Source organism: Leptonotus elevatus, chromosome 14 (genome assembly GCF_054856555.1).
Source record: "Leptonotus elevatus isolate MCC_2025b chromosome 14, RoL_Lele_1.0, whole genome shotgun sequence".
Taxonomy (NCBI): domain Eukaryota; kingdom Metazoa; phylum Chordata; class Actinopteri; order Syngnathiformes; family Syngnathidae; genus Leptonotus; species Leptonotus elevatus.
The window spans coordinates 10945445-10972810 of NC_141252.1; the positions used below are offsets into that span (position 1 = coordinate 10945445).

The following is a 27366-nucleotide window of genomic DNA, read 5'->3' on the forward strand; positions in this document are numbered from 1 at the left end:
GTAGTTTCTATATCATTAGTCAACACTCCCGAGCCCGGTGGTGCCCAAACTTTTTCTTTTGAGGGCCACATACAATAAAATGGAAGGATGCAAGGGCCACTTTGATACTGGCCGACAAGCAGTTATGTGTTAGTTATATTAGCATTTATTTATTAATTAAGTTTTGGGGTTGGCCCACAGTCTCACTAAAATAGATCCGCCCTTGCCCTGAGCAGATTTCCACATTCACAACCGAGTAATCAGTAATAAGATGACAAATTTTGATGCAGTCTTTACTTGAGGATCTTAGTTAATAATTTATTTGATCTGTTTACAAATCAGACTTTGACACAGACAGCAGAAAGTGGAGGAAAACATTTTTGCTGCTGAAATTCACGAGACTATAGAAAAGTGTTATTATTTTAGCTGTAAATAGTTTCTTTGCATATCTAGAAAAACTCTATAAGTCAAATGTGTTATTAGTACTAGTATTAGTTGTCTGGTGCTATTTTTTATACATGCTGAAGGCCACTAAGAAATAGACGACGGGCAGTAAATGGCCCCCGGCCCAAACTTTGGACACCTCTGCCCTAGCCTATACTCCAGCAGGAGGTCGAGGTATTTTCTAATTGTAAGCATCTGGCCAGGAGAGAGCAAGAGGAGAGGACAGGTTATGCTCCTGGAGGAATTCACCTTTTATGGAAAAGCACGTTGCCACTGGTGACAGGGGAAATGTCAGGGAGTAACTCTTTGCAATGAACAAGCATTGTAACGTACAGATCCAGTATGCATATCTTTCTGGTTTAATTCATATGCTTTCTGACTGGTGTCATGTATTGATCTCAAATCTAAAATAATCTCTGCACAATTGGGAAACATAACCTCCAAGCAGAAACACACATCAAGTTGCAAAAAATGGCAACATGGCGTTGCATTTTGGAATTAAGTGCCCCCATCATTCAATCTAATGTGGCTCTGGGTGCCGGTAAAATATTCGGCAGCATGTGCTGAGGCTCGTTTGTATGCAGACACACTTCTTCGGCCATTAGTTAACATACTTTTGCATTCATTAATGTGGCAGCTTCAGCCCAGTGGTTATTCTAGGTCAAAGCTATTGGACCTCGGTTTCATCGGTTCATAGCCGTTTCACACATGCTCCGTTAATGTTGCCGTTAGCCTCTTGGCAGCCTCTTCGAGCAATTTTCTTTTCGAAGAAATGTCCAGTTCCTTCTCCAAAGTAGAACACCTGAAATGTATTTGGGGTTAATCAGAGACACTTGAACCCCCCCCAAATGTTATAAGAGGGTGTGCACACTTGTGCAACCACATTGTTAGTTGTGTATTTTTACTTACCCTCGCTAAAATATAAAATGATTTAACTTTACATCATGAAAAACATGAATTCAAACAGGGGCGAGTCGACTTTTTATAACCTCTGTACCAATGTAAACAAAAAGTAGAAAAGTAGCGCAATGGTGGTCCAAAGTGAATGGACGGAGCCCAATGTATTTTTATTTCAGTTTACAGCACTTAAGACTGTTGACAAATGGGAACAAGCCTGAAAGAGAGGAATTTTCAAATGATGCTGTTCTCGGACATGGCCATGCGTACAAAGAGTATGAAGAAGAAACATCTGGATAAGGGTAAGTACATTGAAATTAACTACCGGTATTTTTGATTAAAAAAAAAGTAAACAAATACAAAACATGAAAGTGTACAGCAAAAACTATGGATGTCAATCCAAAACTGGGGGGGGGGGGGGGGGGGGTTCCCTCTTGCTACGCTTTTAAACCCCAAAATAACAACATCCGTACAATTGTTCAGCATAAGATGTTGGGACATCTTCTGATGCTTAATGTTTAGTACAAATGTCTTTAATCATCTAGATCAGGTGTGTCCAAACTGCGACCCGGCGGCCATTTGCAGCAGCCCATAACATATACCGTTACTCAAAATAACGTGGCCCACATTCGTATTATTTTAATTTTTTTTATAAAGGGGGGGCATAAAAAGCGTGCATGTCGAAAATGACGCTATGCTGACGACATGCAAAGACACAAAGAATTTTATAATAGTAAAATAGTAACAACATTTCCCTGAATTAAGGTGAATACAAATATAAGCCAAAATGGTTTCCTCCATTTTCTGCTCCTTGTCAAGGTCCAATTAATGATCCAAAAAATGTCAACTTACTACAGATTTCTCTTGTTTTGGTTCTCATTTTGGAGCTCAACATAAAACTGGGGCTGATCTTTTCTAGTGGGTCACAGGGCTGCTGACCACCCCGAAATTTGCTCATCACTGTTTAACAGAGAGCTGTTATATCGTTGCTTTTTTTATAACTACAATTTATAAACAATATGCAATTGCTTGGTTTGGCCATTTTGGCACTTACATCCTTCTATTTTTCCGTTTCCGATCCTCGAAGGAAAAAGTTTGGACACCCCTGGTCTAGATCTTCAGAAAGAAAAATGGGACATTTCATTTGATTCCCCAACAGTTTCAAAGTACAAGCCTTAACATGTTTCAAAGCAACAGCTATGACCTACAGACAAGTTGGTCAGTCTGGCATTTAATCAGAGATCTTGGAAAGAGCAAAAATGTCCACACAAGGTCACTTTTTGCAGAGGTTGAACTGTTACATGATTTTCATCAAAAGATACATTTCCTTTGTCATAAATATATAGACTCCAAAAGCTTGACGACTTTCTTGTCCATACTAAGGCCATAAATAGAACCAATCAAACTCGGTACAGTATTGCCTCGCCTCCATCTATTGACATGTTGCGTTTCAATGCTTGAGCACACACGAGGTGGAATCTGAGTGGATAACTTAATATTTATTGTCTGGTGTTTGCTGCCTAAAAGAACCACTGACTAAAAAGCATTTTTTTTTTAAAAACGACATTTTATGTTGTTGTCCTCTTCTATTGTTAGTTTATTCTTCAGTTCATGCAGCATATTTCAGGCCATGCTGGATTGTCACACGGAAGGGAGTGGTTCTTTAAGGCACAGCAACAAGAAACAATCACGGGGTGGGGGAGGAGGTGGGAGTGGATGGGACATTTTGCAATTATATGACATTCACTCCAAAATTCCACCAAACAGCTCCATTATGATAACGCAGTTTCTATTGTTGTGGTATTTCGACAACACAAATCATTTCAAACACAAAAAAAAGAGATGGTGGGAATGTTCTTGTGGTTTTAGATACACAAGTGGATGAAAGCAGTTGGATTGTGGTTACTCTATTTACTGGAGTTGGCAGATTAGTTTCATCAAGTGGCAAAAAAATGTGCTATGCTGGTCATGTTTTTTTTATTTTAGTGCAGGTTTGGGTGAGGACGGAACCCGAAGGACACGCTGGTGGCATCCCTAGTAGAACACAAATTATGTTAATAGTAAAATATATAAATGCTGGATTTCCTGATTTTCTACCCATAGTTTTATCATAATGCTAGGTGGCTAGTGGCTACTTATTAGCATTACTAACATCGCAACATTGAAAATAAAACTTTGCGTTTTTAAAGCCCCTCAAAGTTGTTTAGAAGTTGCACTCATATTTAAAGGAAGGAGACCACACTTTGCAAGGCTACCAATTATTTAAAAAAAAAAAAAAAAAGGGAGGATGAGAGTGCTGCCGTGGATCAAAAAACTTATTAGGCGTTGTCGTGACAGTAGAAAAAAAAAAATACTCAGCAGGTACTCTTCAAGCTTGGTGGGGGAAAAATATAAATGAGAAAGCATGACAAAGCTTAGGCACTTTGTTGCTGGAGAAATGTATTGCTGACTTATTTTGATTCACAGCCCCTAATGAAGACTCTTAATCGAAACACGCCGGCAATAAGATTCTCTAGCAACAAAGTGCCTCAGCTTTTCCATCCTACCAATTATTATTTGGAGCGAGCGAGCGAGCGGGATCAGCGAGCAAGAGTGGCGGCTAGCAAGAACTTGCTGGGGCAGCTAACAAGAGAAGCTAGCAAAAGCTAACGAGAACAAAGTAGAGGGAGACAAGCGGCAGGAGACCAAATCAGGGGACTCAGCAACGACCACCTGCAGGCTCCAGTTGTGGATGGTAAGCGGCGGTTGACCCATTGGGTCTGACACGAGCTGTAAGCATCACCAGAGGCTAACTACGTTCTAAAAGTTATTTTCCTTCGGGCTTCTATTGGGTAGATGCCAAGGACTTCCGTAAGTCACACACCCACACAGTTTCCGGCCACTGCTGTGACACACAGGCCACATCCCAACACTCGCACCCCCACCACTGTGGACAAGTGGTATAAAATGGATGGAAGGACAGTTGTTAAGGTATGAATGAGGACTGTTTGGAGCACATTAAGTGTGAACAGAATATGATGATGTTATCTGCGGTGTCTGGTTCAACATAAGTACCAGAATATGTATACTAAAAATGTGATGTGTTTCTTTAGCTTACACGAATGAAAAGTTCTCAAACAGTGAGCCATGGCACATTAGTCAGAAGTCAACAAATTATTAATTTTAATTAAATTTTTCCATTTATTTATTTAAAAAAAAATGGCATTGCTCATCTATCTATGCCAGTGATGTGTAGTGACAGGGAGAACAATTAAATGCTCTTCCACTAGATGGCAGAAGATGCATAAACAACTTTTTGGGACATTTGTTTAGTGGTGTGATGCCTTTTTTCCTCCAATGTTAAAACATGTGCCTCGACTGAATAAAGGTTGGGAAACATTTAACTACACACTCAAAAGAGGATAATCAATAATTATCAACCCAATTCAACAACTCAAACGGCCAAAGCATAATACCGACAACACATCCAGTAGCAAAAATAAATGCTGAAGTACGACGAGCTTTAGAGCGTAGCGCTGCCTGTGCTAGGGGAAGGGTAGAGAGTGTACATCTCGGCGTTACATTGCACCCTCCGTCTGTCAGCTCTCTCACTGCAGATGGCTTCGCAAGTCGCCGCACCCCCCCCTCAGCCTCGCCGCGCTCTGGCCGCCATCAACCAGATATCACTCTTGCCCGGACCGCTCTGTCAGTCTGGCAGGGCGAGTCTGCTCGCACCACCCACTCTGGTGGCATCTTTCACCTCCACGAGACAGTTTGCCTTCCATTGCTTCGAGTCACTTGGAGGTAAAGAGTCATTAGAGGAGGATGAAATCTACAGTGACTGGCAGATAGTTCGGGTGTATGAGACATATTCCGGATATGATCGCATGGATCCAGTATTTTCATCACATCCTCTTCAGCTCCCATCATTTGAATAATGTCCACTCTTGTGAGGCAGCAAAGTTGGGAGTCTGAGGTCAAGTGGAAATGTAGCATCGCAGCACGATCTCAGGTGACGTACACTTGGAAACCAGCATTGGGGGGGTTTGGGAGGGGGGGGGGGGCATTACTGGTAGCCGACTGGGCTGTCCATGAACGGGCTGGAGCAGGAGGTGTCGGGGGGGTCTTGGAGCTCAGTCTCACGGGTCTGGGTGTGCTCTCTCTCTCCCTCCTCCTCCTCCTCCTCCTCCTCTTCCTCTTCTTCTTCTTCTTCTGTTGGGCCGTTGCCTGAACTCTGGGAGCTGGCCATGGCGCCATAGCTGTGGTGGGCCGGAGAGGGCATGGGGGTCAGCGCGAGCTCTGGCTCCAGCAGGACCGATGCCACAAACAGCTGAAGGGACAACAACGTATATACAGTAACCGTGTCACTCAGTCGATCAGGGTCGTGGGGTTCACAGATAATTTTCACAACAGTGGGACTTCCTGAGTGCAAAAAAAAATCCACTGGTTGGCTTCCAAGTTATTCTAATTTCAGACTCTTTTATATACATCTACTAAAATATAATGTATACTCTTCCTGTGCCCCTCATAAACCTTCAGAACTCTAGGCAATGTTTCAACATTCCTAACTATTGTAATACAAAATATAAGTGAACACTGCACAATGACTTTCTGAACACACCCTGTAGTACAAGTGCAAGCTTGACCGAAAAGTGAACAGGAAGATGTTTGCAGAAAAATATTGTCACTTAGTGGAAAGTATTGGTAAAATTAAGTGTAGTATGCTAACTCCATACTATAACAACAGTTGGGGCAAAAATAACCCAAGATAGGTCAAAATGAGGCCGACCCACTGCATGGGTCAATTTGACCCAACGTTTTCAGACATTTTGTACAAAACAACCCCCCAAAAATTGGGTCATTTTGTACAAAGCAACTCAGAAAGTTGGGTCAAATTGACTCAACTAGAGTGCAGACTATAAAAAATTGGGTAAAAATAACCCAAGATAGGTCAAAAAGTGACTGATAATTTTTTTTAAAAACATTTTTCATTTAGCTCAAAAAATACCTGTTTTTGTTTAGGTTGTTGTTATTTATTTTATTTTTGGGGGGGGGGGGGGGCGCTGGTTCATAAAAGGAGCAACCCACTATTTGGGTTGCTTTGTACAAAATTTTCGGGGGATTGTTTGGTACATAACAACCCAGAATGTTGGGTCAAATTGATATCAATCTACACTCTTAAAACGGTTGGGTCAAAAATAACCCAATATGGGTCAAAAAGGGGCCGACCCAACTTTGTTGGGGCGGGGGGTCACTACGGGACCAACCTACTTGGGTCAATTTGAACCAACTTTCTGGGTTGCTTTGTACAAAATGACCCAGAGAGTTGGGTCAAATTGACCCAAGTAGCGGGTTGATCTCACTTTGACCAAAATTGGATTATTTTTAACCCAACTGTCTTTAGAGTGCAAATCCACTTTTGGGGCCTTTTGACTTTTGAGGGTCAACTGTGTAAGTTGTAAGTTAAAAAACAAACAAAAACAAAAACTCGGTCATCAAATTCAATAGGTGACAGAAACATTGTAACACTTAGAGTATGTGTATTTAATTCAACACACTAATGCGTCAGCCTGGTAGACTATTTTCAGTCAAACATCAAAACAAACAATTTAGAGGTAAAAATGAATCACACATGTTGCTTTAGCAACTTAAAAATGGTGCAAATTGTAAGTAAAATAACTGATAGTAACAAAAATTGTACTTTACACTGGAAGCGGTGGTTGAAGTAACCGTACTCCTGTCTGCATCGGGGAGCGTTCGCTCTGCTGGTTGATTAGACATCTGAAATGAAGACAAACGTTACATGAAAAGCTGAGACACATCATAATAAATAAGAGAAAAAAAATACATGTGAAGCTGAAGTTTGATCAAGCTGACCTGGTAGCTTGTTGACTTGTCTGGTTGCTTTTTAAGGCACAAGCGGAAAAGGGAAACGGCAATAGATGAGAGCAGGGACACCGAAATAAACAGGGTTATCGGATGCACTGCACCTGCGAAGGCAGCAGACAATAATTCATAATGCCACCATGCACCCATGGCACAATACCAGATATTAATATGGGAACGGGATTAAAATGACGCAGTACCTAATCTGAGAACAGAGAAGAAGAGTAGCCAGAAGATACCGAGGATGGGGGCTAAAATGACCTGATGGATGGCGGCTCTATGGATGTCCTGGTTGAGCTTGGTGGGAACGTATGCATAGTAGATGTTGTAGCGGTCAACCATGTGCTTCAGCATCACATAGAGCAGACCTGAAAAGGTACACGAACACATATTTGATCAGCGTCAGACCTTCAGCTCCAATCCATTCAAGGGAACACACACTTAAAACAGTTGTGCTCATAAATGTACTTATCACTAGGGATATTTATCCCTAGGGTATGTCAACTTATGAGCAGTATATATACTGTACAGATATTTTTGAAGAAAGACCTATCCATCCCAATATACAGTTGTGCTCATAAATTTGCATACCCTAAGGATATGTAAACTTATTAGCGCAACTGTACATTATGGGAGGGGGGGAGGAGAGAGAGAGAGAGAGAGATTTGCTCACAAGTTTACTTATGTAAACTTATGAGCACAATTGTATAGATATCAATGTAAACTTATGAGCGCAACAGTAGCATTTTTCCTTCAAATTGCATGAAATGAAAGGCAATTTTCGACTTATCCATCTAGTTTTGCACTATTTCCAAGATGTTTTGTATTGTGTTGTAACCGAAACACCAAACAAAACCTAAGAACCGAGAACCCAACACATATCAGTGGTTTCTCCTCCTGCCCATCCCAAGTGTGGATTTGATCGCAAAAGTGAATTGACGGCAATTGTTTAGCACGCAGCCAAGATACGAGCGAGAGTGGGTGTCTGGCATCAGGAAAACATGGCGCGTCTTCGCGTCTGGGATGAGGGTAGCAAATTTGTAGTCTGCGCTGGACTGGCAGGCAGAAGAGGAGTGAGGTTTGGGATTGACAAACACACACACAGGGAGCAAAGACAGGGTACGAGGCTATGCGAAGCTTAGTGTGTTGTCACTCACCGAAGGGTGTAATGATGGGACAAGTGATGCTGTAGGTCACACTGACAGCAAAGATACACATGGTCCAAGCATACTCCAGGCCAAATTGGAACTCATAAGTCTGACTCTGCATCCGGACACAAAAATCACAAAAGTACTTGAGCACAATCTGGAAACATTCCATAAAGCCTCCAGGAGAGATGATTGGCTCACCCGTTTAACATGAATACGTTCAGCCTGAGACTTTGCGAAGCAGAGGCGAAGGCCATACACCGTCAGCGCCGGGATACGAAGCAGCTCCATGGCGGTGCCGATCAGCCCAGAAGTGATCACGTAGTTTACAAAGAACGCACCGTTATCAGGGAGAAAAACACACCTGCACAGACAGAAAGATGAGATCGTCACTGATGTTTCAGAAAAAAAAAGAAAGAGCTTTTGAATACATGCTGTGCATCTTACTGGAATTTGACATCCTTTTCATCTAGGAAGTTGACATCAAAAAGCCAAGTGAAGAACAGGTCCAGACTGTAGAGAAAATACAAAATCAACAGTGGTTGAAGTCTAAAGTGGATGTTCATTTGATGTGCTGCTTCCGTGGGCGCACCTGGACAGACCAAGCGAAGGCAGGATGAGGACCATAAAAACCAGCAGTAAAAAGCACTTGTGCATTGTGACCTGGTTCTCACCGGATCTGAGAAATACAAATAAATGACAGGCATCATTGTGCTATGCATATATCATGTATACATTAGGCAACAAAGGAACATTAGCAATTTGGTTCGCTATGTAGCGGAGAATTGTCATCAATCACACACAAGCATTCTTATCTTTGAAAGAGCCTTTTTTTTTTTGGGTTTCCATGCCATTCGGTTGTTCAACTGTACCTCCTGTTGTGGCCAGTGAGCAGACGTAAACACCTCTGGAGCACCATTAACTCATTCACTGCCATTGATGGCTAAAAACGTCAAAAATTAATTTGAACTATTTAGTTTGACATTTTTTCCCCTCTTTTGTTAACAAGAGTATGAAAAGCTAGAATTTTTTTTATATGATATGAAATTTGTGATTAATCGTGAGTTAACTAGTGAAGTCATGCGATTAATTACGATAAAAATTTGCCCCAAATTTTAAATATTCTTTTCTTTTCTTTTCTCTTTTTTATTCATTCACTGCCATTGACTTGTATAGACGTCAAAATTTCATTTTAACAATTTCTATTAGTTTAACATTTTTTCCACTTTTGTTAACAAGAGTATGAAAACATAGAATTTTTTTTATTGTACATTTAGAACAGAAACAGAAATTTGTGATTAATCGTTACTAGTGAAGTCATGCGATTAATTACAATTTTAAAAAATTATTGCCTGTCGCCCCGAATTTTCAATAATCTTTTTAAAAATGAATTTATGGCAGTGAATGAGTTAAAAATGATTAATACATAATGAGAAATCACGCCATGGCGTATCCGTTGACTTGTCGTGGAGCTGGCGGGCTCATTAGCACGAGCTCGGCTTTTCACTTCAGGAAATAGTTGATTTGCATTCGCTCCTTCACACATCACGCCTGCACAACATGTTTGTGGGGGTGGTTATGTAAAGACAGGGCGCTCATAGGTGTTTGCATGAGGTTGTCTCCCCGTGTGCAGCTGCTCCGCTCCGCCTCCCAGCGAGCGCACGCCGACTGCTGTGCATATCGCAATCCTCGCATGGAGATCTCTATGACAACCTTCCCAGAATAACAGTGCGAGCGGGGCGACAGAGGGAAGGAGCGGGAGTAACGAGAGCAACAGGGTGAAAAGGGAGAGAAGGAAATGAGCGGGGATGAAAGATGCCAAAAATGGAAACGATGCCAAGTACCTGGTCCAGTGAGACTCAAAGATGGCCGAGTAGTAGACAATAAAGGGCAGCAGGACTGAAAACACCCACAGCAGGAGGGTTGGGAAGAACTCGGTGATGATGGGACTCTGTTGGGCCGAGAGAGGAGAAGCAAAACATACGTTTGGACAACCAGCAGCTTGAATCCCGCTTGGCCTTTGAATCTGACCTGCAGACTCTCCACAGGCCTGGTGACATTGAACTTGTCCATGGTGTTGACGATGACGGCGGGCGTGGTGAGGAAGAAGAGCAGCAGAAAGAGGAGGATGTTGAGCACGACGCAGCGGAGCCACCAGCGAGATCCACACACTGACAGGTTTTCCCTGAGTGGGGAGGCGGATGGATAATAAGCTCAACATCCGCAAGGACAACTCTCCACTTGTGACACATTTGTACTTGAGGTACTGACATGGGCCTGAAATAGCCAATATTTGGATAAGGTAGTGAATGTAAAGGGGGGGGGGGCTGTGTACAATGCTCAGAATTACAATAATGAAAAAGTTACATACCACTAGTGTATGTAAACACTAGTTTTTTTTGTGTGTGTGTGTTTTTTTAGGAGCACAGTGGCTCCTAACCAGAATTTTTTGTGCTGCAAGAAGAACAATCAAAACCACCTTGCAAAGTTAATATTCACTCAATTCATTTTCACTATATAACTAATAGATGGGCTGAAGTGCGGAGTATAGGTTTGTCAGCATTCAAAAATATTCAAGAATAGTAATTAAAAAAATTTGGGGTGTCAGGCGATTACATTTTTTGACTTGATTAGTTAAATCACAATTTAATAATTTTTTTTATATTTGTTCTAAATGTACAATAAAATATATAATATATATATATATATTTTTTTTACTAAGTTTTCATACTCTTGTTAACATGAAAGTGGAAAAAACGTAAAAATAAGAGAAATATGAATGCATCTGAGTCATTGATACAGTAATTTAATAATAATTCATAAAATTAAGTTAAAATTAAAAAGATTAAAAACGAGTGTGATATTGATTTGTGTTTAGGTCATTTTTTCTGCCACTAGATGGCATAATGGCATTTGTAAGACATTGGTCAACTCAATGCACTTTTCTTTTCATATTAAGAGCTATGTAATGTTTAACATGAAGTAACTTGTGAAATTCTGCACATTTTTAAAATCGCTAAATATAACTTGACCCCAGTCTCCACAAATATATGCATTATTAAATTTATTACTTTTTGATGTGGACATGTCTGTTGCGTTGTGACTGGAATTCTCCCAGTACAGGCTTTCCAAGTAAGGGGCGGTCATTAATTGCGCGTTAAAAAGATTAGTAATAATAATAATAATAATAATAATGATGATGATAATAATGCCTTGGATTTATATAGCGCTTTTCTATACACTCAAAGACGCTTTACAATGGAATGGATACATTATTCATGCACTCACACATTCACACTGTGTGGCGGCGGTAAGCTACTTAAGTAGCCACAGCTGCCCTGGGACAGGCTGACGGAAGCGTGGCTGCCAGTGTGCGCCTACGGCTCCACCGACCACCACCAAACATTCGCACCTTCCATTCACCAGCGTGAATAGTGGCGTTAAAGAAACTTTAAATTAACTCAAAATTAATGCCCCAATTTTATACCCCTAATATATATATATATATATATATATATATATACACACACATACACACACATACACTGTTTGGCCTGACTAAACTCACTTAATCATACTTCCCTGGCACCAAGATGCCACAAGATGGCACCAAAGCCGTATTTTTATAGTCGACATGACTTTAGCCTAAGCCTTAACCAGCAAGTAGATAATTTTTTTTTTGGGGGGGAGGTTACGTTCCCAAAAGCAACCACCAACAAATATGCGTGGGTTCACTGTATACTTGATGTAAACACTGACCAGACGATGTCACTGGGAGCAGGTGCGTAGCTGATGCCCCACTGGTGAGACTGGACCACCGTGGTGATGCTGGACTGCTGGGGTCGTCTGCGGCAGCGCACGCAACTGTAGTCCTTCACAATTCTACAAAACACAACGGGAACTGCTTCAACCAATTTGTTCAATATGAACCCAAGGTTATTGTTGTGAAGGCGTTCATTTAACTCACACAGCAGTCATCCTCTCATCCCGAAATGTCACAAAAGCGATGCCCAGCCGCTTCATGTAGACGCGGTTCTTCTCAGCATTGAACTCATCCGTCCATTTCTCTTCTAACTCGCTGTAGTATTGTTCTGCATCCACCTGCAATCAAAGTTGCTGGATCAAGACCATCAGAGAACCAGATTGACACTAGATTTGAACTGCAGCGCCATCCAGTGGAGTTCTCCTGTCAGTGCAGCACAAGTCACCATCAAGTCATGTACCTTTTCAAAGCCACAAATGTCACAGCAGAATATTTGAGCACACGGGTGGGTCTTCATCATGATTTTTCCCTCCTTTTGGGACTTTGTGGCAAAGTACATCCTGCCTTTCATCGCCTTGCGCCTGTAAAACCCAACGTTCTTAGACAATTTATAGCAAATAATGAATGAATTCAAAGCTGCAACTTTACCTCTCCAAGTCCAGCCTCATTAGCTTGTTGATGTCAAAGCAGAAACGTATGTCGGTGACGGTGCAACTGGGGTAAGCCTCACTAGAAAAACAAAAAGAAAGAAAATATAACAATCATGCATCGCTAACAGCATACATTTTATGCATGGAAATTTAATTTTTGAATTGAGATAAAGGAGGTAAATATGTTTACTGGAAGTGTTTGGTAATCAGTCCTGGGTCTGAAATTTCTCTGGGTATGGATGTGATCATCAGCGTTCTTGCAACCTGGAACACAATGTAAATAACATAAGACTTTAGGTCATGCTTGCATACACGAGGAAAACTTTTCAGTGTTCTTGCTGTTGACTGAGTCAACGGATGATAAAACAGGGTAGAATGAAATTCACCATAGTTTACCAGTAGCACCCTGTCAAAATCATTTGTCTTATTTTTTTCCCCTAAGATAACAACTAATTGAAATTTCAAAGGAAATTGTTTGTGATTTCTCAACTATGCCCTACAAAAACAAATAAATTAACAAAGAAAGTATTGCCTAACGAATAAATCATTGCATTTTATAGTAACATAGGAAGATTATTTAACCTCAACTTAGTTGTGGCATTGGAGCAATCAAGTTGGCGGTTTAGTGAGTTTTACATTTTACTCTAGACTATATTTGGTCCCAGTTCAAACAAAGTAAACTTGACACTTGGAAGAGAGTAAAATATTAATAATTTGAAAAAATCCCTCAAGTGTTGAGGACCAATCGCACAAACTTCAGGTTTGGAGACGGACAATCTACCTTTCAGGTGGAATCATCGTACCTCCAAGACCATTTTTGGTCTCCTTTTGGACACACCCGCAATATGTTAACAAACAGTATAAGGCGTGGCAAAGCTCAAGTGGTAGAGTGTCTGTCTCCCAACAATATTATGTTATATGCACCCTAACTAATATTATATTTGTGAAATAAGAATTAAGCAGCAAAATCTACTTGTTTTTAACCAACTCAGGGGGCGGCCATTTTGTCACTTTCTGTTGAGTAAAATTCACAGGGCTCAGCTAACGACCAATCACGGCTCAGCCTGTGAATGTCACATGGCCAAACTCAGAAAACAGGTGAGCCGTGATTGGTCCATACCTAAGCTCTGAGCAACTGTGATGTCATTTTTAGTTGACAGCAAGTGGCAAAATGGCCGCCTCCTGAGATAGATCAAAACAGGTGGCCCTTGCTGCTTAATTCATATTCCACAAACACAACCCAAATCCTAATCAGAATGCCGCGTTTAGAGTAAAGAACATTTTTGGGGGTTGACTTCCTCTTTAAGAATGAGTGAATGTGATTTTTCCTATTTTTGCAGACTAACGTGAATGTTTGATTCTCAGCATTCATACAACAACCGACCTTCTCATCTTCTCTGTACTGCAGCCGTACGGAGTGGTGAGCCATACATAGGAACGTGATGAGGAAGTAGACCAACGCAAATATGGCGTGCAGCCACAGGAAGCTGTCCCTGTGCGGCCAAAAAAACACTGTTACAGTCCCGGCTATCCATTTCACGGTTTACATAACATGAGCTGTCAAGCACGCCGCGTTAGACTTACTTTGCGCTAACATTAGCCAGTGTTGTTCTTCCAAAGTTCTCAGGACTGTCTCCTGTAAAAATAATGAAACATGACAGAGAGAAACATTTTAATTGGACCAAAAGGAAACCTCCTCATTTGGGTGAGGCGACCTTTACTATTTTCAGATTTTGCGAGCAATCTCATCATCTAAGTGACATTTCTCACATTTAAACTCACTCGCACTTACGCCCAACTCTCCTAATTTGGTTGCTCTTTCTTTGCTGTTGCTATGGCAGTCTGTCAACTACCCACTGTTTGTTTAATGACAAGGGTGGCACGTCGCTCTGTGAGATGACAGTCAGCAGCAATAAAGTGGTTCTGTGGACTGCCCGGCAGCGCATTAACCCCAAAATGGATCCTGCCTTCATCCTGTTATAGAACGGCTTGCTCAACACTTCCAATAAAATAAACACACAACTGCCAAAAGGCGTTTTCGCTGCTATTTCGCAACTTGGTTTCCCCCCTACCCCCCCCCCCAAACCCTTTGCACCTTCGTGTGTATGTTAAGGGGAAACAAAAGGTCCCTCTACTTAAAATTCTATTTTTGAGAAGGTCTTAGTCTGAATTGTGTGCCTTCATATTTCCCACTGCAGCCCAATCTAAATTCTAATACATTTGTTCCATTGAAAACTTCATTCAATTTCTTCTCAAAAGTCAATTGTTGCATTTCAGAGGATTTCTCTTGACAGCCCTTTTCTGTAGTTTTTCTTCTTTTTTTTGGCAAATCAAATTTCAGCCTCTATGTGTTGACATGTCAATTTAATCTTTCCAGGGCCTTCAGTTTCAGTAGTGCAGGTCAATGTAAACTATTTTAGCATTGAGACTGTTTCATCATCAGATTTCAAATTCGTCCTGACTACAGCCAATTTGGATAGCAAAACACATCAGTAGGGATCTGCAGTAGTGTTAATTTCGTTAACAAAAACTAAACACAAATATTTTCGTCAACACACATTTTTCACGAAAATTCGACTAGACTAAAACCCTCATTGATAAACAATAACTGGGACTAAATCAGTATGTAAAGGTAAACAAAAAAAAGAAGTAAATTATAGTTATACCATAACATTAATCCAACAATAATGTTAATCCGACCGCTAACAGCTAGTAGCTACTTGATATACTGTAATTGTGTGTGAAGTCGTTTTTCAGCAAAAAGATGAGAACATTTTATGTGAAATAGTTTTAGATCCAAAATGTTCAACATTATTTGCTGACAAAAAATATTAAATGATTGTCGTAACTAAAACTTTGAGTTTTGGTTGACTAAAACTAGATGAATAAAATTATGTTTACTTGGACTAAAGACTAAATATACATTCATAGTCGACAAAAAAATGGGATGAGGTTGACTATCTATGATAAAAAATAACAAGCGTTAAACTGCACTAAAACTGCGACTAAATTTGAACATGGCTGATTAAATTAACATTAATCTGCACACATTAACCCATTAAATAATTTGCATATCTTGTGAGCATGGCATATTTAATTTTTTTCTCTCATTTTGTTGTCATGTTATTTCATAAATACTAATTCTGAAATGCACAATTGTGGGAGGTTCTATTGCATTTTTGCATAGTTGGGTTTCTATTGGGCAAGTCCCCACTGACGACCCAGGTACCAAAATCACGGCCTGCCACTAACCAAAATATTTTCATAAATCCATCATATGATGGCCAAAATACCCAATAGATTCCCAGAAAAGTTGATTGGCAGGATCACAGCCAAAGACAGCAGGCACACCACAGTCATGAGCAGGATGATGTGCCGCTGGAAGGACAAATACGTTACGGCGTCAATGCCGCACTTGCTGCGGATCTCCTCGTCCCTGCAGAAAGAAAGTGACAACTGTGTCAGAGGGGGCCCCGTCGGAGGGAAATCACAAATATATTAGTTTCAAAATAGAAATGTCGATCAGCATGTATGCAGGTATTGTCTATTCTCACTCATCCAGAGCAAAGCTGTGGCACCACTGGTTTGGTGGTTACCAGACAGGAACTTCGGGAAAAACCAAGAATATAAAATAGAATAAAAAAAAAAAGTGCTGGTCTCAGAACAGCCCACACACATGAATAACTTACAGGGTGGCTTTACACTTTTCCCAGGGATCCCAGAGTTAGCCACTGGCACGAGAGCTAAAAACAGGCAGCTAAACCCCACCAAAATACTATGGAAACCAATAGACACCGTGGAAATAGTTTTTTTTTTTTAAACCCTGAATCTGTTATGTCAGTCATAGTTAGAGCAAACACTCAGTGGGAAACCTCGGCACCAGTGGTTGCTTGAGGCCAGACTTGTTTGTTTTTGCTCATCAATGAGCGAGAACATGACTTTAGATTTTACGATGACATCAGCTTTGAGGACAGAAAGCCATTACAAAAAAAGTCAAGGTCAACTTACTTCATATGGTAAAGAGAGGTGAGCCATGAACAAAACCCCTGAAACAAAAACATTCAGGAAATTTGTCTTAACAGTACTACATTAATGATTAATAAAGTGTGTAAATAAACGCTATTGTCCAACTCTGGGCCTTTAAGTACAGCTACAAAAAAAATATCATGACTAAGGCAAACTGGTCTCACCATGTCCTTTGTCTCCGACTCAGAAGGGCTGGACTCTGAGGGAGACTTCTCCTTCTCACTTGGTTCTCCATAAAACAAGGACGTGAGGCTAAATTGTGAGGACAACAAAAATGAAGAAAAAAAAAAAAGTGTCATCCTATGGCATATTTGATAGATCTGGGGGAGGTAAGGGAGATCCCCACCCATTGCTGTGCATTTGTCACCACATCATTTTATGTCATTCGTCCGGAGCACTGCCAACAATGAGTAGCTTGGTCGCAAATGGGTCCTTTTAGCTCTTACTTGACATGAATACTACATTATTATTATTATTATTATTATTACTACTATAATTTTTTATTTTATTTTTAATCTGTGATCATGCCTTTTATCCCCCTGTGGGGGGAAAAAACTCTCACAGGACAATCAAATAATCCACTAATACAATTTAGGACAATACACTATAGTGCCTTTGAAGGAACCGAAGGGCATTTTAACAACTGGCAATGTTGATGCAATAAAACAGAATTATAAGACTTAGCATTTTTGTTGTAGGGAATCAAAAAGTAGGTCAGCACAAAAGGTGATAGAACTGTGAGGCTGAGGAAGGCGTACCAACCAACCTTGTGCTGCCTGTTAAAATCCAGTGATTTGAATATATTATCACTAAAATATAAAAATCGCTAATTTATGAATTCCCACTGGGAACACTCTTTTACCAGGCTCAGATGACTCATTCGATTCAACTTTTATTTCAATATGCCATGCAGTGAGAAGAGCGTCCAGTGCAGCACTCTATATAGCCAGCAGGGCGCGCTAGTGGATGCAACATGAGCGCTTCCATTGGGGATGACTGGATTCCTCCCATTTTAATTTTGCCAAGGCTCACCATGGAGCTATTATCACACACTTCAACAACGACATGGACTCACCTGTCGTTGTCCATGACCAGAGCCAGGCGGCCATAGTCCCAGGCAGCCTTCCTCAGGCAGGAGAAGATGAGTAAAAGGAGCTGCGAACACAAATCACACATACAGAATTCATTAAACACAGACATATTTGCAAGAACACAGAATGTAGTCATTAGACTTGAGTCATCTAATTATGCTAATTCGCTATAAAAGACTTTTAATGATGTTGCAGTCTAATTGGTCCCAATGGCAGGTACGCACTAAAAGGTGCTTGACCTCATAGAAATGATTTAAATGGACACCATTAACCGTTTCATGTCTTTGTGATGAGAGTCAATTATGTTCACACAACTAACATCAATCCCTCTGAGAGAAGAAAAATGGCAAATGAAAAAGATGACAAAAACATGACGTCATATTCTTAATTGATTGCAATTCATGTATTCCGACATCTTTCTCCGTCTGAAGTAGTATCCGGTTGTCGTGGAAACAGCCAGCCAGGTCAGCTCGCACACACCAACGCATGCCGTGCACTCCTAAAAGGCTTATTTCTGTTACTAAAGTGGCGCAAATTGCCTCTCATAAAATAGGAATCAATCAAATAGTGGATTAAAAATACACCGCAGTCAGCCGCATTAAAGTGGATTAACCCTGAATAGTTCTGGCTGAATATCAAACAGAACGACAAATGAAAATGACGGAAGTCCAATTTCAATTCAACACTGATTATGCGAGTTGCTGAGAAGTCATTTAGTTTGCTGGCTGGTGAATACATCCATGTTAACAGGAGTATAATTGACGAGTGATTCATTCTTCACATGCATAGGCCATCAGGGCAACCTTGACTGGTGGCGTGGAGATAAATCAGGGAATTACCAAACTTTGAGATAATCCCTCCATTGTCTTGCTTGTTTTTTTCACATCCATCGCTTATCTTATTTTATTTGTCTTTGTCTTGATGTGTGGGCACGCGCTCCTCCAATCCCTCAGATGATTTATTCCGTATGATGGTGGAATTGATGCAGAGGCGTGCTTCTGCCACCTGGAGGGGTGGGTGGGGGGTTGGGGGGGGGGCAAGATTTGACTCACGCTCGTCATTAACAGACAGCGCTCAAGCCTCTGTGTTGCCCTGACAACACGCGGTGATGAAATGAGCCAATTAAAACATGGAGGTGGCAGATTGAGAGTGATATCAGTGCAGAATGGAGCCTGACAAGGCCTGACGGCAGAAACCAGTTAGCTGACAGCTGAGAACGGAAGCCTATTATTATCTGCCAAACCGGAGGAAAATAGCCTTGTGTGCACTTGTAAACACTTTTTATTCAAGAGAAAGAGTTTAAGATGTCACTGTAATTCCTGTGGCACTTTGAAATGTGTTTTTGTTCATGGGGATGCTTAACGACATCAATAGGAGCCTGAAATACTTTGAAACAAACCTTTTCACCGCAACAATATTTGTCACAGTTGAGGAGACCCGATTATTGAAGGAGTAAATTTTAGAGCTCAGATTTGATTTCAGAGGCTTTCACTGAGAAAAACGAGCTTAGCAGGGGAATACAAAAGTGAATAGAGAGAGATATTTTTAGACACTCTGATTTCCGCACAAAATCAAAGGCATCAATCTGACGTTCTGTATAACACTGTGGAATGTTCATAGCAAACAACATTCCGTGTTGCTTGTCCATTTCAAAGTCGTACAGAAAAAGAAAATCCTGCAGGATATAATGTAAGGTGAATTAATTTGGCCATGGCAAACAGGTCCTTAGGTGAGGGAGCAGACCAAGTAGTGCTTAAAACTCCCCTATGATGAATACAAATTTTGGAACTCATTTTCCCTCGCCCGGCCAGACCCGAAGAGCTCCTCACTAAGGTGAATATTAGTTGTTCCACTATTGGCCGCTTTGGAAGTTCCATCGTATAGAGAAAAGAAAAAATGGTTTTCAGTATCGAGCACCTACAGATTGGAATTATTTAGAGAAATACAAATACAGTAACTGTGTATATTGAGGTGTGGCTGCTTTATAAGTATGCAATGCTCACCATCCACATGATCACATTGACGGCCAAGACGGTGGGTATCCCCCCAAAGGGAAGACCCTGGAGGACACTGCTGCGAGACGGTGAGCGGTAGCATCTTTCAGCTGTGCTATTCTCATCCTCGCTTGAGTCCAGGAGGCTCAAGACATTGAGCACCACAGGCCTCCCTTCCACAGGGGGCGCTCTGGACATGAACAGTGCAGAGTCAGCCATCAGCACTGGACCATACCTGAACAAATAGAACACAACAAACAATGGAATTTTACAAGGCAAGACAGTGTTTTCAAGTAGTTATATAAAAATAGTACTGTATTTCCTAAAATAGTGGCCATCCCTCTAAACTATGGGTGCTCACCAGCATAAACCAGCATGCAGGTCTTGCTGGTGTTACCAGGCATGCTATATTTATGTAATTAATTTCGCCTGGTATGCCTCAATTATTGTTGTCTGTCTACAGTACATTTCTCTGACTTTTTTAATTGTGTTCATACAAGCAGTCCCCATTGATAAACGCCTTCCCTCCATGCACTTAAGTGAATAAACGCCCCCTGCCACTGTTAGGAAATGCGGTACGCGCCTAAAGTTAGCATTTAGCAGCGCAAGCTAAGCTAATGTGTCCCCTACCCAGGATACAAAGTCAAACATTGTGTATTGTTATTAACGCTGAAGTTAGTTAGGACTTTCAGTCCTCCAGTTCCTTTAAGTGCAAAGGTTATCCTACTAAAAATTTTACTATAACTAAGATACAGTATAGCCTCTTTTAGCATGATTACCGGTATGTTTTCTCATATATCACTATTTCATGAATAAGTTATTTAATCATGAAGAAGTCAATTAATTTAGTATAAGAGATACAGTATATAGTGAGTTAGCTATGTAAAGGGGGGAAAAATGATGTACTTGCTAATAGTGATGTACAACATTGTCATGTGTATTTCTAACTGAGATTGCCAAGTTCAGTCTAATGACCATTAAATTCCATTAGCGGCCATTGATCTGTCTTTTTCTCAATCTGACAAATGCAATTGAGATGTCACATAAAAACCACAGAAATCAATTTGATGAACCTGATAGTCTTTAAAACCTTGTCACCGGGAGATGCTAACAAATCAGTTTAAAGTAAGGGACGAGCCGAATGAAGAGGCTCAGTTCAACCGTAAAATAGTCTGTTTACTCAAGTGCATGTTTGAACAGCTGAGACCTGCCTTTTTTTGTGTACTTTCCTATGTAGAGCATGCAAAGGATATGATCATTCAAAGTGCCATGAGTCATGACCACAGACGTGAAGCAGAAACAATCCACGGTCACACACACAAGATCAGTACCAAGTCCGACACAGCGCTGCATCAATATTTGCATGGAGTCATTTAATTGGAAATATGAGCCTTAACAGAAAATTCTAAGAGTATTTATACACTTACACAAACAGGAATCATATTTGCCCTTTGCAGAATCATTGAATGTTCATTAAATACTAATCAGATTCATTACGATAAAATGTCAGAAAACAAAATGTGTCAAAATGTTGTGGTGTAGAAATTGTAAAGAGCTGAAACAAAGTGAAACATTGGCATGAACAAACCTTCATTGGCTTACAAACTTTTCTTCTTCATGCATTAGGCAAGCTTCCGAGTTCCAATGATGCAAACTCCACCTCCAGAAAAGAGCTGGATGCTGACCACCGTATGGATTCACACAACATTTGGCCACAGAGTGACTCAGCATTTTCCACGCTGTGTTAGATCACACGCTTCAAAAGCTTCACAGTCCAACATGCTCGCTCTCATCCTGACAGATCCATTTCTTCCGCATCCTTTTGAACTCAGAAGTTTCTCTAATCTTGTCCCTCCTGCATTTCACTAAACCGGGCTTCCAGCGCCGAGGCAGCAGATGTTATTCCTCTCACAGGCGCTGTGAGGGAAATCTGTGTTGCGCTCGTCCCAGGTGCTGAAGTAAGTCTGTCTGACAACACAACAGTTGCAAATCAAAAAGCTGCAAAAGAAAACTGCTCTGCTAATTGGAACCCCCCCCCCCCCAAAAAAAATAGCGTGTCTGATAATAATGTGTGACTGAGAACGCCATCTCTAGGTAACAGACAACACAATGAGCAAATGTAACTCAATGACACCCAGCAACTCTACTTCACTCTCCCTGCCTACATTTCCAGTAAAGCAGTGCCAGTGGCTGCCACAAACATGATCTCTGAGCACTTCGGCGTCATTAACAACCACTGCAAACACAAAGTCCCTCACTAGCAATGTAATGTGTCAGCACAAGGATCACAATGACAATGCAAAAAGGTTTTAAGATATTCCAGTGGGTTTACACTGACAAGTCACAAACGCCATCGTTCAAAGTTACAAACGTATTACGATGGATGGATGTCATAGTAGTTTCCTAGTGTAATAGTAGTTTGTAGTGACTGAGGATGTAATGAGAACAGCAATATCCCAGTACTGAAATTGCCACAATATCGTTGTTGTCATGGTGTGATATTAAAAGGAGCACATCTGCTAAAAAGGCCAGGTCGTTTACCATTTGTGCAGTTCCAGCGCCCTCTGGTGGTTAGTTTATTAGTGCAGTTACATTTTAATTAGACATGTTTTGGCCACCTACGTTTACATCCGACACTATTGGCCAGATGGAAGGGAACGCAGCACGTTTGAGTTCCTCCACAAATTGACTCGATTCACAATGTGTGCATTAGAGTGACTCAATATTAAGTTGCATTAGTGACTGCAGGTCGTTTATGTACATTGAGGTTAATGTGAACTGTACTATTCGAACTATATGTATTACGACCTCAGCTAATTAGCATTTGTATAGACGAGACATTTACATGCAAATGACCATGTTTATTTTACATGTATTTTTTCGTTCTACAGAAACCACACACACACTCTTTGCAAAGGCAGAATTGTTGACACAACTCTTGCGTTAGACCTCACGAGAGTCCCATAAAAACAGTCAAGCTTGACGATAACATTACTGGATCGATAATCACACACATTTTGCTGATAGTTGGAACTGGCATGTCAACAGAAATAACAACTCTTATTAAGTTTTAATACCAAAGTATTCATTTTAAGGGAACATATATTTTCATATGATCATGTATGAATAAAAAGTGACATTCAAAACTACAAATAATCCACTTATCCTCTTAAAAACCACGAAATTAATGGACAGATCTAGACGAGCTCTCCCCTTCTGTTGTCAAATAAGATTAACGACCTGCCTGAAAAAGATATTAGCTTGTTTTGCCAGAGAAATGAACCATAAATAAAATGGAAGGCTGCATGGACGCCCAAGCCGGTGCACCTAATCAAGTGCCAGTCACTCAGAGGGAGAGAGCAGACTACCCGCAGGGATAACTTGCAATTAGCATGAAATTAGAAAGCTGTCTGTGACAGCCTTGACTGTAACCTTTATTTAACTCTAGATGGCAAAAGAGCAGATATGTTGCACGTTTGCTTGCTTTTTTTCTCTCCCTTTTATCAGAAAAAGATTAACATGGACAAATGTACCATATCGACAACACGGTCAAAAATACATTTTTTTTTTTTTTTTTTAAAGATATCAATTGCCAGGTAGGAATGGGTTAAGGATTGGTCTTAAACTGCACAGCGTCATACTGAGAGAGCTGATTCGTACGTATATGGGGCAGGATGAGTCAAAAGTACGACAAGGCACATAATAATAACAATTCGTCATTAAAAAAACTGAGCATTATTATCTTTGAAAATGTCATTATGGCAATATTAGAATAGGTGCGCAAGATCGAGCAGTGTAAAACTAAACTCATAAATCTTTAATACTGTTCTGGGAACACTTTTAGTTGTGCGTCTGTCTGACTTTATTGCACAGACTTTTTGTTAACTCTACTTGTTTCTCTGTTTTGTGGGAGTGGAGCCCTCAATCAGACATTGCTAAGAAAAAAGTGTAATTTGGAAATTTTTTTTTTAAACTGAGCTTTGGGATGTAAATAATTGTGCGCCACAAATTCTGTTTGACAACACAGGGCTTTCTTTATAGTACAGTATGTTTGCCTGAGATAGTTAAAAGGTTACTCTAATCACACAGGGGAAAGGAGAGGGGGGGGGGGCACTTTCCGCACAATATGTTCACCGCTTGCTCAGTAGAGAAGAGAGCAGCTATGATTATTTGTACACATCTCAGACAGTAGATCATGCGAGGTGGGGTTGAACGACGACAAGCAGATGATACCGCACCACCGCGTAGCCTTTCAGTGAAAGCCAAACGAGCCTCAGCGCGACCGTGAGCAATGACTACTCACTCCAGCCATGCACAACAAACCAAACACCTGCTTCCTGTCTGGCTGCACATGCTCAGTAAGGCCCCGGGGGAGTTCAGTCTGTCTGCTCTGCTGCTGTATGGACAACCCTCATTAGAACCCATCTGGCATCTTGGTACAACTTGAGTCCAGCGTGCATTGAAATTGCAACCACACAATCTAAAAAAATCGCACCAATCAGTGCTGTGTTTGCTCGTAGATTAGTTCACAACACGCATAGCTTGCAGGAGCACATCTAAAACGAGCTCAAGAAAACATGAGTCACATTATTGTTAGTGCCAAAAAGTGCAAACACTGCTCATTACGACAGACAGCACCTTCGGGACATCTCTTCTATTCAGAGTTCAAATACAATCCATTTATATGCAACACACCACAGCTTTGCTTAAAATTGAAATTACTTTTTTTCTTCTTCTTTTTTTTTTTTTTTTTAAATCTCTCCAGGCAACCTAAATGCCAAGTGTAAATAACACACTTTGTCATATTTATTTAGTCCATTATAATCTAGCTGTCTGGGATAGTTTCTACTCTATTCACCGAGATGGGAAAATTACCTCAAAATGAACAAAGGCTGCCCTAATTCAATCATTTGCTGTTGAGTACTGATGACTAATGCACTAACGCAGCTGATTTGATCCATTCAAACCATTTCGCAAATGATTATTTCCCTGTAATTGTCTGAGCAGCATTTTCATTCGTGTACTGTGACATACATGCAATATATGTGAAAAGACTAATAATACACACATGAATGAATGTGAACATACGAATGTTCTACAATTGACTCGCCACCAGTCCAGGTTGCCTATCATTCATAATAAATATTTTCGTGTGAAGAAAAGGTCAACCAAATCAGTAGAGAGAAAAAAGCACTAGGCCTATATTTGTGTTGGCAACTTAACCTTCACTGTTCATGTGACAAACCCACATAGATTAGTCCAGTCAATACGTCTTGCATGGTGTTGTGGTTAACTGCACTCTGTGGGCTCACAGCCACGAAAAATGAGTACATGCTGCTTACTGAATGTCATAAAGTGCAAACATTACAGCGCGACGCAGAGCTTTGTCAATTCAATGCAAACGAAAGTCAAAGTCGGACAGACGCAGCAGCAAAGCAGAATTTCTGTAGACAAAAATTGTCATTTCACATTCAAGTTGCGAGACAGACAGACAGACCGTAAGGACTCGGCTTGTGGACACTACAGACTGAATTGTATGATTGTTAAAAAAAACAACAACGGGCATCATAAAATACAATAACTTGGGAAGCAGTTAGTCGATTATGTGGAATTGACGAAAATGGCGTACAAACACCGGCAGAAAAACATATATTTATTATCAACTGATCACTAATTAGTCAAGGATATTTATTAAAAGCCCAGCTCCTGGAATTCCCCCTCCACTTTTTCCATCTTGCTAACTCTTTATGTGCAACTGGAACTGTTCACCTACTCGAGGTGCTGAAGAATAAAAAGCATTCAACACACAAAGAAAAAAAGGAGACCAGCCAGGCAGCCAATAACCATGAACTGTATCTCCTGTTTGATCGTTTGACAGCTGTTCAGTTAACCATCTCACTACTACAAGGCCTTTTAACTTCAATCTCAGCTTTGACTCGTGAAATTGTAATATCTGCACGGTGCCTGAAAATGACCAGCATTCAATCCAAAGTCTCGCGTTGCATCCTTAGATTCAATATTAAAGCAATTCCAAAGAGAGAGCGAGAGCGCACTTCCTGTTTGCCTGTCCCCATGGCTGTATGGTGTTTTTGCTACATCACAATGAGTTCATCCATCCTGCTATCTGTGGATTACATGTCCTGGGCGCCGAACCTAAAATCTACAACGACTCTTTATCTGGACTTGAATTGAACTTTGCTACTCACTCGTTTGTATTCACACAGCTATTCCCGTGGTCTGGTGTGCTGCATTTGGGGTTTACACCCACCCACAACAAAACATCTGACAAATTGTAATGATTCCTTGTTTAAACATCAACAAATTGCTCACTGTAGTAATTATTACATGCACAACTACCCCAAGCATGTCTTGGCTGTTGAGCATATCAATGTGAGCCGGAGTGTTGACATGAAATGTGATGTAATTAGCTCGGATTCAACAGGTCAAGCAACTCGACAAATGATGTCTTTGTGCGCGTATGTGACTGCAAACAGATAAAGGACACTACGAGTGCGTAGTCGGACTAAATCATAAGCTCCGCGTGAACAAAGAACGACCAGGCAGATAAAAGAGTAAATGGAATGCATATAATTAAGTGCACTTCAGGAGCTGGCAGGTTATAGTGGACAAAAAAAAAAAAAACAGGAGCTACGCTGCCTGTGTTTTGGGTGTAGCACGTTGCTAGAGACATCTTCACGTTCACCGCTATACGATTAAAAAAAAAACACTCATATGATGCAATCGTTCCTAAAGTCTTGATCTAATTTTTGAACGTGATCGTGTCCGATCTTAGCAGGCAACCCCTCGTCCCTTTCGTCTGCTGCAGCGCTCACAGCTGCCTACGCCGCCGTCAGCCACCTTCCCACCTCAACTTGATGAAAAACGGTTGCGACATTAATGGCGCAATTAACCCGCCTCGATGCGCTTTTTAGTCCCAGTGTGGGCGGATAAGGTCCAAATGAGCCTCACTCACCTCAAAACGCTTGCTTGGCAGGCTGGCGTGATTGAACGGAAGGAGAAGCCGCCGTTAGTGTTTTGTCTTCTCCAGCCAAGAAACACAAGAAACTCCCACCTTCCCAGGGACCGTCTGAAAGTTCAACACCTGCCAGCGTGCAGCTCTAAGGGAGTGTCAACAAGCGAACACATGTACAGTAGTCCAACTCATTTGCTTTAAAGTGGAAGTACGGTACTGATTTGTCTCCTTTATTTAAGCCCACAAATGAAAGCCCCTGAAATGTAGATTACTTAATTACAAAGTACAAATATTTGTATTTAACTTGACCACAATGACCAAAACAAAACAACAACAACAACACTTTTAAATCATGCCTTGGCTCAAGCGTATTGTATTAGTTTTGAGAACATTGTGTGAACTGACTGAATACAACATTTTATAATGCTATAACAATTATTGCAAAAACACCTTCCATGTGTTTTTGTTGTTGTTTTTAAAGATTAAAACTGGTGGTTTTACGTCCCAAGTCAAATGACGGTCTTATGCTACATTCG

The 27366-nt window shown here is 40.8% G+C and overlaps 1 protein-coding gene across 3 annotated transcripts; it reads right to left on the minus strand.

Annotated features, from left to right (window-relative positions):
- Positions 1-1483: 1483 nt before the first annotated feature.
- On the minus strand, positions 1484-27015 carry tmem63c (transmembrane protein 63C). Of its 3 annotated transcripts, none has more exons than XM_086095191.1 (23): positions 26831-27015; positions 19867-20092; positions 17848-17927; positions 16937-17024; positions 16755-16792; positions 16040-16182; positions 14331-14382; positions 14131-14239; positions 12937-13010; positions 12745-12825; positions 12557-12677; positions 12301-12434; positions 12093-12215; positions 10365-10518; positions 10178-10284; positions 8926-9012; positions 8781-8846; positions 8535-8697; positions 8343-8448; positions 7386-7553; positions 7177-7289; positions 7006-7080; positions 1484-5629 (listed from the first exon to the last, which is right to left on the minus strand). In XM_086095191.1, exons 2-23 carry the CDS (start codon positions 20074-20076, stop codon positions 5366-5368), a joined length of 2556 nt encoding a protein of 851 aa, XP_085951317.1. In that variant the 5' UTR covers positions 20077-20092; positions 26831-27015; the 3' UTR covers positions 1484-5365. The 3 variants fall into 3 exon arrangements, with proteins under 3 accessions (XP_085951317.1, XP_085951318.1, XP_085951319.1); XM_086095192.1 differs by lacking the exon at positions 26831-27015 and adding an exon at positions 26064-26237; XM_086095193.1 differs by lacking the exon at positions 26831-27015 and adding an exon at positions 21446-21784.
- Positions 27016-27366: the final 351 nt, after the last annotated feature.

Bases quoted from the DNA above. Each gene is read 5' to 3' on its own strand.
- tmem63c (XM_086095191.1), bottom strand. From the start codon at position 20,076: ATGGCTGACTCTGCACTGTTCATGTCCAGAGCGCCCCCTGTGGAAGGG. The intron at 17,928-19,866 runs GTGAGCATTGCA...TTGTGTTCGCAG, and splicing joins TCAATGTGATCATGTGGATG to CTCCTTTTACTCATCTTCTC. The intron at 7,554-8,342 runs GTGAGTGACAAC...GTACCTTTTCAG, and splicing joins TCCCATCATTACACCCTTCG to GTCTGCTCTATGTGATGCTG.